Source organism: Oncorhynchus nerka, linkage group LG11, assembly GCF_034236695.1.
Source record: "Oncorhynchus nerka isolate Pitt River linkage group LG11, Oner_Uvic_2.0, whole genome shotgun sequence".
NCBI lineage: Eukaryota > Metazoa > Chordata > Actinopteri > Salmoniformes > Salmonidae > Oncorhynchus > Oncorhynchus nerka.
This window is the reverse complement of record NC_088406.1, coordinates 56,507,655-56,520,363: the sequence shown is the minus strand read 5'-3', so window position 1 is coordinate 56,520,363 and position 12,709 is coordinate 56,507,655. Positions and strand designations below refer to the sequence as shown.

The 12,709-nt window shown below is 41.9% G+C and overlaps 1 protein-coding gene across 2 annotated transcripts in view; it reads right to left on the bottom strand.

The window, feature by feature from the left end:
* col4a4 (collagen, type IV, alpha 4) overlaps positions 1-12,709 on the bottom strand; it is a 145,169-nt gene that overhangs the window by 110,877 nt on the left and 21,583 nt on the right. For both annotated transcript variants that reach the window (XM_065024678.1, XM_065024679.1), the window contains one exon: positions 8,821-8,895. In XM_065024678.1, the coding sequence (XP_064880750.1) occupies positions 8,821-8,895 (75 nt within the window). The remainder of the gene's footprint in view (positions 1-8,820; positions 8,896-12,709) is intronic.

The window sequence follows — 12,709 nt, the reverse complement described above, 5'->3', positions numbered from 1 at the left end:
TCCGGACAACGTGCCCTCCTATTTGAAACACTGAACTCTATCTGAGAAGTAGTTGGTGAACCAAGCGAGGCAGTCATTTGGGAAACCAAGACTGTTGAGTCTGCCGATGAGAATGTGGTGACTGACAGTTGAAAGCCTTGGCCAGGTAGATGAATACGGCTACACAGTATTGTCTTTTATCAATGGCGGTTATGATATCGTTTAGGACCCCGAGTGTGGCTGACGTGCACCCATGACCAGCTCGGAAACAAGATTGCATAGCGGAGAAGGCACGGTGGGATTCGAAATGTTTGGCGATCTGTTTGTTAACTTGGCTTTCGAAGACTTTAGAAAGGCAGGGTAGGATAGATATAGGTCTGTAACAGTTTGGGTCTAGAGTTTCTCCCCCTTTGAAGAGGGGGATGACCGCGGTAGCTTTCCAATCTTTAAGTATCTCAGATAATATGAAAAGTTGAACAGGCTAGTAATAGCAGTTGCAACAATTGCGGCGGATCATTTTAGAAAGAGAGGGTCCATATTGTCTAGCCAAGCTGATTTGTAGTGGTCCATATCATGCAGCTCTTTCAGAACATCCTGATTTGGGTGAAGGAGATTTGGGGAGGTTGGGCAAGTTGCTGAGGGGGGTGCAGAGCTGTTGACCGGGGTAGAGGTAGCCAGGTGGAAAGCATGGCTAGCCGCAGAAAAATGCTTATTGAAATTCTCGATTATCGTGGATTTATCGGTGGTGACAGTGTTTCCTAGCCTCAGTGCAGTGGGGAGCTGGGAGGAGGTGCTCTTATTCTCCATGGACTTTACAGTGTCCCAGAACTATTTGGAGTTTGTGCTAGAGGATGCAAATTTCTGTTTGAAAAAGCTAGCCTTTGCTTTCCTAACTGCCTGTGTATATTGGTTCCTAACTCCCCTTAAAAGTTGAATATCTAATGCATCAGGTCTGATGCTAATGCATCAGGTCTGGAGTCAACCAAGTGCTATATTTGTTCTTAGTTCTACATTTTTTGAATGGGGCATGCTTATTTAAGATGGCAAGGAAAGCACTTTTAAAGAATAACCAGACATCCTCTACTGACGGAATGAGGTCAATATCCTTCCAGGATACCCGGGCCAGGTCAATTAGAAAGGCCTGCTTGCTAAAGTGTTTTAGGGAGCGTTTGACAGTGATGAGGGGTGGTTGTTTGACCGCAAACCCATTATGGACGCAGGTAATGAGGCTGTGATCGCTGAGATCCTGGTTGAAGACAGCAGAGGTGTATTTAAAGGGCAGGTTGGTCAGGATGATATATATGAGGGTGCCAGTGTTTACAGATTTAGGGTTGTACCTGGTAAGTTCCATGATAATTTGTGTGAGATTAAGGGCATCAAGCTAAGATTGTAGGATGGCCAGGGTGTTAAGCATATCCCAGTTTTGGTCATCTAACAGTACAAACTCTGAAGATAAATGGGGGGAAATGAATTCACATATGGTGTCCAGGGCACAGCTGGGGGCTGAGGGGGGTCTATAACAAGCGGCAACAGTGAGAGACTTATTTCTGGAAAGGTGGATTTTTAAAAGTAGAAGCTCGAACTGTTTGGGCACAGACCTGGATAACATGACAGAACTCTGCAGGCTATTCCTACAGTAGTTTGAAACTACACCCCCTTTGGCAGTTCTATCTTGGCGGAAAACGTTGAAGTTGGGCATGGAAATTTCTGAATTTTTGGTGACCTTCCTAAGCCAGGATTCAGACACGGCAAGGACATCAGGGTTGGCGGAGTGTGCTAAAGCAGTGAACAAAACAAACTTAGGGAGGAGGCTTCTGATGTTAACATGCATGAAACCAAGGCTTTTACGGTTACAGAAGTCAACAAATGATAGCGCTTGGGGACTGGGAGTGGAACTGGGGGCTACAGTGCTTGGGTTAACCTCTACATCACCAGAGGAATAGAGAAGGAGTAGGATAAGGGTACGGCTAAAGGCTATAAGAACTGGTTGTCTAGTGCTTTGGGGACAGAGAATAAAAGGAGCATATTTCTGGGCATGGTAGAATAGATTCAAGGCATAATGTACAGACAAGGGTATGGTAGGATGTGAGTACAGTGGAGGTAAACCTAGGCGATGAGATACGATGAGAGAGGTTTCGTCTCCGGAGGCACAATTAAGCCAGGTGAGGTCTCCGCATGTGTGTGGGGTGGGAAGAAAGAGCTGTCTAAGGCATTTTGAGCGGGACTGAAGGCTCTACAGTGAAAATAAAACAGTAAAAACTAGCCAAGACAGCAGTAGACAAGGCTTATTGACATTAGAAAGAGGCATGAAGCAATCAACAACGGGTAAATGGCGATGAATGGGCAGAGCGGGTCAGTTAGGTGCATACAGGACCTGAGTTCAAGGCTGGGGCTAACAGGTAAACAAAATGAGGTACCGTGATATTGAAACAGTCCAGTGGGGCATTAGCTGTGCAGCCAAGTGATCATAGGGTCAAAAGAGCAGCAATAGGTGAGTCAGGGTTCTGTTCGGTAGTCACAGCGTTCAGAAAAGCTAGTGGGCCGGGGCTAGTAGATCGTTCTTCGGTGACATCGTAACAGAATAGCCTGTTGAGACCACAACGGGCGATAACGTCAGCTGTCCAGTCGTGATGGATCAGCTGGGCTCCATGTCGACGATAAAGGGTCCAGGCCAATGTGTGTGTGTGTGCAGTGAGGAATATCCCCTCATGATATGGAACACCACTAATCCCATTAGCTGTGTCTCACTATAAGCCTCTTTCCTCCATTAACACACTCACTGGGCAGCGTTTTACCACTCTCTACCCCAGAAACACACTGGGACCAGTTGTGAAACGTTTCAGGAAACTAGGCATATTAGGTTTTATTAGCTCATGTTTTACAAGTGTTTTTCCCTGGACTCTGTCTGTGTGGGGTTTTCGTGGCTATTGCTGTAGTCCGGTGTCCTGTTGTTTTTTGAGCTAGTTAAAATAAACACCCTTTGCTTTGGAACTTGTTTCTCCTGCACCTGACTCCACACCCACATCTCATTTGGGGAGATCTGGCACTCTCCACTTTCTGTAGGACCGATTTCAGTGGAATTCGAATATGAGAGCTAAGGAGATGGAGAAAACACCTGTCTCCGGATTACATCTTCAAACTAAGGGCAACCACAGGAGATGTGTCCATCTATGATGTATACGGGTAAGAAAGTCGTTTCATTTCAAGTTAAAGTGTACTGTTAGCTAGCTAACGTTAGATGGCTGGCTCGCTAGCTAACGTTATGTGATCTTATTATTCGTATCTCAGAGCCATATGCTTAGCTAGCTAACATTGAACCTGGTTGGTTAGCTAACTGCAGATTCATGCAGGGTAGTAAACGTCATGAATTGAGATTATGGTTGATTGTCTAGCTAGCTAGCTACATGTCTGAACAAAAGACTCCCCTATGCAAGTAATCATTTTGGGTGCGTTTGTAAATTCAGTCTGGCCATAAACTCTGATTTAAGAGCACTCTCATGTGTGCGAGAGCGCAGAATAACTGATGAATTTACGAACGCTCAACACCAGTTGAATATGGCTGTTGTCAGTAAACTTTGCAAAAAAGAGTAATTAAAATTGTTGCCAGCAGCACAATTACAGTCACCAAAGCACTGGATAACATGAAAACAGCCTAACCAGCTCTGCTATGGCGAGTAAAATGGTCAGAGTGGAGTGTTCTCTCATTATGTGTCTGGAAGTAGCTAGCTAGCAAGCTAGCCAATGTTAGCTTGGGCCCTTGACTGCCGTTGTGAGGTCAGAATGTTCGGATCAAGCCTACTCATCGGCCAGAGCGTCCAGTGTGCGCTCTGAACGCTGTTCTGAGAGCGAATCGCTCTGAATTTACGAACTGACAATCTGACAGCACAGTTGCAGTCACCAACGCTCTGGATAACATAACAGCCTAACCAGCTCTGCTAGGGCAAGTAATGTTCAGTGAGATGTTCTCTCATTTGTGTCTGGAAGTAGATAGCTTGGGTGCTTGACTGATATTTTCTTTTACAAAAATGTATTATTATTATTATGAACAAAACAAATACAAAAACAGAAATATACAAACAAGAGTACATAAAGCTAACAGACAGGGGTATATCGAGACATCGAGATACATTTTCAATTTGTCAATTATTTTTATGGTATGTAATTCCTTTTTTTATTTTTACACTTACTGATCATTTAAATGTTTTATTTAAATTCTCTTTTATTTTATTTGAACCTTTATTTAACTAGGCAAGTCAGTTAAGAACAAATTCTTATGGTCAAGAGTCTCTGGGTCACAACCACACAGTGGCGACCCGTCATCCCCACATTTTTTAATTGTATTTCATTTGGAATACAAATTTTAAAAATGGGGTGGGGCTGGCCTTTTTTCCATGTTATTTCAGATTTAATACGTGTCACATATCAGTTTGCAAAACAATATATATCATTGAGTTAATAAAGCAGCATACAGACATGGTCTCTTTTTTTGTTTTCTTGAGTAAGGCATCTCCAAAATGCAGGTGTTTCAGCCTAGTGCTTTCTGTGTTGGTGGGGCAAGCCAGCAGAAATACAGTGTTGCGCTGTGATTGGGTCAGTGTCACTCATGGGGACACAGTGGCTAATGGGCGAGCTAGAAAATTCTAGTCAATTGGGTGCTGCCATAGAGTTACATTAGAAGTGCCCATCCAAGAAGGCCCAAGGTCATTGGCCACAGAAAAAAATGTATAGTAGCTTTGACTGGACTGATCATGTCAAACTCATACTTTCAAGTCTTAGCTAGCAGTCATCATCATGAATCAAGTCGACAATCTACTGGAAAATCCTTTTTAATCCTTGTCATATGAAGAGAAATAATGAAAATAAATTATAGATAAAACGTATCGGTGCTCATCAGCCATTGGACATAAATATTACACAACAAGTTGGCTATAGCAAATTAAACAATGAGTGGTTTGGAAGGAATCAGTGACAGTGGTTAATGTTAACTGCATGCATTGCAAAGAAATCACTAGCCTGCTATTCAGTGGAGTGGCTGTGTGGTCCCAAATCTGGGATTAAGGGGCTCTTTTCCAAGTTTAAAATGATAAACATTCAACATTGGCCATGCTGTCAATGAAGCATGATTTGTGCCGCGCACAAAACAACTGTTAACTCGGAACTGCGAAAACTTGACTTCAGTGAGTTCAAGACAATTGGAAATTAGGGAATAAACAACCTCTGACTGGGAAAATACTTTTTGAACCGCCATTAAACAAGGAATTGTAAATCCGGCCTCTTTCTAGAGCTACGACCTGAAGATCAATGACGTCATCATGATTCAACCTTGTTTTTTCCGAGTTCACAGCTATTTTGAAAGCACCATAAATCCAGAGAATGACAGAATTTGATGACAACATTTGCCCACGAAGGAATGCCGCGTCACCTTCCTGTACAAGTGAGCACAGCACAACAAGGTGAATCCAAAAATGTATTGTATGCTGCTGCATAAATTATGTAATATGCCAGGGAGATATGTATACTGTAGCTAAGAAAGTGTGTTAAGATGTTAGTAGCTCATGTGCCTCACCCTATTAATTTGGTCTATTTACCCCTCTTAATTTTGCCTACTGTTCTGACTTGGTGGTGCACATGTAGCTTATAACCTGTTTTTAGAGAAATGTAATCATAAAATATTGTAAGAGCGTTCATTGTCTGTTTATATGCCCACTTTATTTATCCTACGGTTCTGACTTGGTGTACAGGGAGAGCACTGTAAGAACGGCCCATGTTCTGAATTCTGTCGCTGTACCTTTCAAAAGTGCTAAAACAAATACTTATATTGACTATGTCCGTCCTAGCTCGCACAATGTCTTAATCGAAATTACATATTGCCTCTTATCCGCTAGTCATCTCCTTATGCCATAGTTTGTACATCTCAATTGTCATTAGAAACCACATTTGTTTAAGCAAGTCAGCCATATCAGCTATGTTTTTTTAAAGGCAGTAAATGAGGCTGAATGAACTGTTTCGCTGCCAGACAAGGCTCCGCTGATAGCCAGGTGTAGCAGTGGTAAGATGTTGGGAAGCTTTATGTTTGTGGTCACCGTTTGCCACAGTTATAGTACAATTAATGTATTGTTTAGTGTTGTGTTGTGTAGTGGCTTTGCTGGTATGCATCCCACTTATTTTTTTTTGCCCCACCAAGATTTACATGCTAAAATCGCCACTGCACCCACAAAATACACATTTGTTATCAATAGCTATTTTGAATCTGTGTATAATAAAGGTCTTTACAGGGGTACTTGACTGCTGTTGCTAGTACAAAACTCTCAGATCAACCTTTAAAGAGATGAGTGGGGCTAAAGCTTAAGAGGCTGTGAACAATGATGAATGGGTGTAGACAAAGAAAAGCTCTCCAGTGGTAGTACCAAAACATTCAAAGACCATTTTCTCATAAGTGAGTATAGAAGTTTATCAACTTTCAAAGCAAAATTACTTTCCCATTGTTCCTCAAATGCAGTGTATGATATACCATTTCGTAGCTCTGAGTCTCTACTTTTTAAAAAACCTTTATCCAATGTAAAAAACACAATTTCAAATTTTGCTATTTTGACCCGGTCTGTCACTTTTTAACACCCCACTTTGTTCTCTATCCCCCTCCCCCAAACCCAAGCCTCATACATAGCCCTGTTGGTCAGTGCCCAAAGCCCTCAGCCCAGACAATCTCAACATCTCGTAAATACTTCTCAATGTTCATATTATCATAGTCTGCCCAATCTCTAGAGAGTGAAAGTCATTTTTAGGGAGGCTGAAGGTTACCATGTTTCCTTTATGAAGGCACATCCCTACCAGCTTCAGCTCAAAATCTATGCTGAGATTCTCCAACCTTAGAAATCTACACTCTAAAACCATGAAACGTGAAACATATATTTAACCTACACGTCTGTGTTTAAAATCTCCTAAGTGTTCAGATTTCAAACACTAGTGTTTACTTTCCCATCGTCTCTCATAGGCTGACCCCCTGCTCGCGTTGCAAAATATATTTAGAAATCTATGTTATTCAACAAGCGTCTGCGTTGCCAAGGGCTAAAATAGAAATCAGTTCTATTTCTGACGCAGATCACGCTGCAAGTCCTGCCTCTCCCATCTCCTCATTGGTTTATAGAAGCAGGTACCCACGTGCCATTTCCTCATTGGTTATACCCACGTGGGTGACTGAAAGACAAACAAGGCCAGTGGCGGTAATGCACCTAATTTATGAAAGTTGCCAATCGCAAAAGTCAAGAGAAGAAAAAGCCTAGGAGGAGAGATGACTAGAAACGATTCTGTTGACCGTTTTACGTGTGGATTTAATTGGTAGAGTAGAGGACCTTGTGTATTTCAGGTAAAATAACAACTCAATGTTTAAATCTCAGGACAAAATGGCTAGCAACAGCAAGCTAGCTAAATAGGACAAATTAGCTAGCAGGTGCAAGCTAACTAGCTAAATTGGCATAAATGTTTAATGCTTTTCGACCTGTCCCCAAATTAATATAATTGGTTCAGAGTTTGTTTTGATATTTTAACCTGCGTGTCGTGATCGCGTTTGGTGTGGGGGGACAAAATACATGTATGCACGATGGCACAGCGTGCAGCCGGTTTGGGTTCCATGTCAGAGTGAAAAACAATTGTGTAGGGGGCTCATTATCATATTTCCTAGCATGCTGTGTTGCAGGTTGATTTTTAGAATAGATTGTTTTAATATTTGTTTCCTCATACAAATTGATTAATTGACCTTACACTAAACAAAAATCAATAACTTACATTTTTATCATAAACTAATCCAATCTGTCAGGTGTTGGACTTATTGCACCCATTACTGAGATGGTTATTCCAGTCTAGTTGGTTTAGGTAGTCTTGTTTATTACCTTTTTCTCCTTTAGCAGTCATTCCGAGGGCAAGTTGTGGGGGATAAAATATTCCAATTGTTGGATATCATCCTTCTGGCTGGATTACAATTTTAAATTTGCCTTTATTTAACCAGGCAAGTCAGTTAAGAACACATTCTTATTTTCAATGACGGCCTGGGAACAGTGGGTTAACTGCCTGTTCAGGAATTACTAACCAGAGCATTGTGATTTGCAGGTCTGATGTGGCACATGAGCCAGGATTTTCAGACCAAAATCTTGATGATAAATAGACCATAACTAAAGTATTTTTGAAGTGTATAGTATGTGGTCATAAAGCAAAATAGGAGTTGCGACAACCTTGTCTCTCACATTCACTCGAAAGGCATGCTGGGAAATATGAAAAACGGCTTTACACCCTTTAAAACCTAAACGCCTTGTGCTGAATAAATGTGTTCCTGTGTTTAAAAAGTGTTACAGTGAATAAACATGTTCTTGTGTTAGCAATCTAAACACGGAGACCCATTTTCATTTTAGTTATGTGTTCAGATCCCTAAACACTTGTGTATGACCCTAATGGGTACTAAACATAATAGCCCCATATTATGTCAATTCATTCATTCAGGTCAGCTGCAGTAGAAAGCTTTTGTTTTATTATAATTATTTTGATAAGGTTGTGACACTTGGCTAATGGGACTATAAACACTCCAGCTGTTTCATTCACATAAACCATACATCCAAACTGGTTACATACTCTGACGGTTAGGGCTGGCATGACGGTTATGACGTCGAAGTTTGCTCTGAAAACACGTTGGCATTTCAATTGTGTGGACATTTCTGCCTCATCACTTCATTTACATACTTCAAGGATTGAGCACCCCTTCTGTGGTTTATGGCAATTCCTGGTTAGAATGTGTGGTGTGGGATGTCTATGTTGTGATTGGACGGTGTGTACTGTATGTGTAAGGAGTCTTACCTGGGCTCCTTTAGCAGGGAAACACTGGCAGGTGGAGCAGTCCCGCCCCCCACAGAGTCCCTCCGGTTGGTCCCCCTGCAAGACACAAACACACAGTAACTGTCATGCAACACACAAACACACAGCCACTGTCATTCACATTGCATTGGTCCCCCTAAAAGACACAAACACACAGTTACTATCTGTCTTCTCTCCACTGGCCTATCGGTTCAATAAAATCACACACAAAAAGTAACTCCTTACCAGACAAAAATGACCTAGGCCTTTTCAGGGCTATCCATGAACTAACACATGGGGCTCTATTTCTGGCGTTAAGGCAGAGCAAATGTCAAATGCACACGTTGGCAATTTCGACTTGTAAAAATGGGCACTCTGCTATTTTCAATCCCTTGTGCCAGTGTTGGTAATTTACCTGTCTAACATCTGCTTGCTTGCACTGAGGTGCGAGGGTTGGAAATATCTAAGGTGTGTCCTTACATGCGCCAAACACATGCACATGCGCCAAAGTGCCAATTTCAGGCAGTGCAACTGTGGATATTTAAGACCAAATAAAAGCTGATCTTAGCAGTAAGACAGTCGGTTATGGCACAGTAACCTTATCAGTAGCCTATCATCTGTTTTTTTAAATACCACCTTTACAAAACAGAACAGTCAACAGATATTCTCCTTTTTTCTTTAAACTGGATATTATGTTAATGTGAAAAGCTGAATACATGTTAATATCTAGGGGTTAGGTAACTGTAGGCTACTGTATTTAATAAACGACACCCCTGCTGAATTGGAGTTTATGAGAATGAAACATCAAACACCGTAAATAGACAACTTTAAGCAACCACATGAAAAGCTTTGGAGCAGGTTTTCTTTGGCCAATGAGTGATCAAGCACTCTTCACACCTACAATCTATTAAATCATAGAAGGCCTGCCTCTTTGCACTTATGACAGGTGTTGCGCCAATAATTCCCACTGTCAAAAAATATCCAAAATATTTCTGACATACGTTAGTGTGCAAAAGTCTTATGCAGGTGTGAAAAAATGCTGTAAAGTAAGAATGCTTTCAAAAATAGACATGTTAATAGATTATTTTTATTAATGAACTAAATGCAAAGTGCGTGAACAGAAGAAAAATCTAAATCAAATCCATATTTGGTGTGACCACCCTTTGCCTTCAAAAAAGCATACATTCTTGTAGGTACACTTACACAAAGTCGGGGATTTTTTAGGCATATAGGCAGGTGCATGATTAAACAACTATACCAAACAGGTGCTAATGATCATCAATTCAATATGTAGGTTGAAACACAATCATTAACTGAAACAGAAACAGCTGTGTAGGAGGAATAACCTGGGTGAGGAACAGCCAAACTCAGCTAACAAGGTGAGGTTGCTGAAGACAGTTTACTGTCAAAAGTCATACACCATGGCAAGACTGAGCACAGCAACAAGACACAAGGTAGTTGTACTGCATCAGCAAGGTCTCTCCCAGGCAGACATTTCAAGGCAGACAGGGGTTTCCAGATGTGCTGTCCAAGCTCTTTTTGAAGAAGCACAAAGAAACGGGCAACGTTGAGGGCCGTAGACGCAGTGGTCGGCCAAGGAAACTTACTGCAGCAGATGAAAGACACATCATGCTTACTTCCCTTTGCAATCGGAAGATGTCCAGCAGTGCCATCTTCTCAGAATTGGCAGAAAACAGTGGGACCCTGGTACACCCATCTACTGTACTGTCTGGAGAAGTCTGGTCAGAAGTGGCCTTCATGGAAGAATTGCGGCCAAAAAGCTATGACTCCGACGTGAAAACAAGGCCAAGCGACTCAACTATGTAACTGTAAAAAGGCAGTTTGTTCGCCGAAGGGCTGGAGAGCAGTACACAAATGAGTGTCTGCAGGCAACAGTGAAGCATGGTGGAATTTCCTTGCAAGTTTGGGGCTGCATTTCTGCAAATGGAGTTGGGGATTTGGTCATTTGGTCTCCTCAATGCTGAGAAGTACAGTCAGATACTTATGCATCATGCAATACCATTAGGGGGGCATCTGTTTGGCCCCAAATTTATTCTGCAGCATGAAGACCCCAAACATACAGAGAAAGTCATTAAGAACTATATTCAGCGTAAAGAAGAACAAGGAGTCCTGGAAGTGAACATCATCGAGTCTGTCTGGGATTACAGGAAGAGAGAGAAAGAAGCACCTGAGGCTGCCTAAATCCACAGAAGAACTGTGGTTAGTTCTCCAAGATGTTTGGGCCAACCTACCTGCCGAGTTCCTTCAAAAACTCTGTGCAAGTGTACCTAGAAGAATTTATGCTGTTTTGAGGGCAAAGGGGTCACACCAAATATTGATTTGTTGTAGATTTTTCTTCTGTTCACTCACTTTGCATTTTGTTAATTGATAAATATAATCTATTAAAATGTCTATTTTTGAAAGCATTCTTACTTTACAGCATTTTTTAACACCCACTTAAAACTTTTGCACAGTACTGTACCAACAACGCAACAGCAAGTGCGCTGAGATTTATGTTTGCGTTAGGTTTGTTAAAACAGAGCCCAGAGTGGATATAGACAGAGTGAGCAGATGGCACAGCAGCTCCTAACAACCCAAACCACTGTTCAACACCGTAATATGTACCACAAACAACCCAGTGATGCATGACACTGCAATCACAGTATAGTCAACAGAAGAGTTGGCATAGAAATGAAAGAATTAGAACATAAACACACAGTATTATTGAATAGATGGGTCATATACACATCTATTTTGTTGCACAGAGCAGTCCAGTACAGTCATGGGATTGAAGAAAACAGACTGAAAAGGGAGGGACTAACTGGACATCCTGTTTCAATAAGAAAAGTTTTTCATTGCAAACTTCTTTTAGAATTCCCATCGGGTTTCCTAATGACATGACTCAGGTAAGTCCTTTAAATCGACAGTCTGGGGAAGGGTTGCAGGACAAAGGAGAGGGGGAGGCGATGAGCTCCTTGTTGACAACAGGATGGAGCAGAACAGCTCCATGCACAGTCCTTTGATTACTACTGCAATTACTGCCATCAGTCTCCTGGAGGGAGAGACTCATATAGCACTGCCAACAACAACTATCAACACAGGGAGGAGAAGGCAGATGATGAGAGGGAGAGAATCCGGGTGGCTCCATCACTGATCCTCTGGCACAAATGTTTGTATATAATCATACACTATTGTACATGCACACGTGGGCCTGCACGCACACGCACGCACGCACGCACGCACGCACGCACAGTAGCTGTGCATTTAGACACACGTTTCAATGCATCTGGCAGAGGTTTCAAAGAGTGAGGTGTTTATAGAGAATCTAATGGTTTAAGTGGCCTTGATGACATCACCTGTGTGGGTTTAGAGATGTGGAGGCTGATTGTCTCGCTCCCTGATCAAAGTGTCCGCATGCCTCGCTCTCAAACCCAGTTACAAGAGACAGATAAGAGTTCTGGGGTACGAGGGTGGACGCATGAGTGACAGCCATGCGTAGCCTATTATACACACTAGGCCTGTCTGAATACCTGTACCTGAATACCTTGCATTTTAAATAGTACTGATGCGTATGCACAAATAGGAAATCAACGTTTTATAGTAAACTTCGACAATTGAGTATGCTTTAAATTCCAGAATGTTACACTAATTTCGGCTTTTTAACAAGTATGGAATTGTGCATCAGGCAAGGGCATATGGAGACGGGCTGTACTAAAATCAACGAATGGCGGGAAACAACGCAATTGCGCATTAGATGAGGCATTCTCAGTATGGAGGAGGCTAGTAATGTTAATATTTGTTGCTTCCAGCACGTTTTCTACTACAGAGTATGTTCTAATTAGTATGTAGTACAATTAGTACACAGTATGTTGCTTTAGTAAGTAGTAGGGAA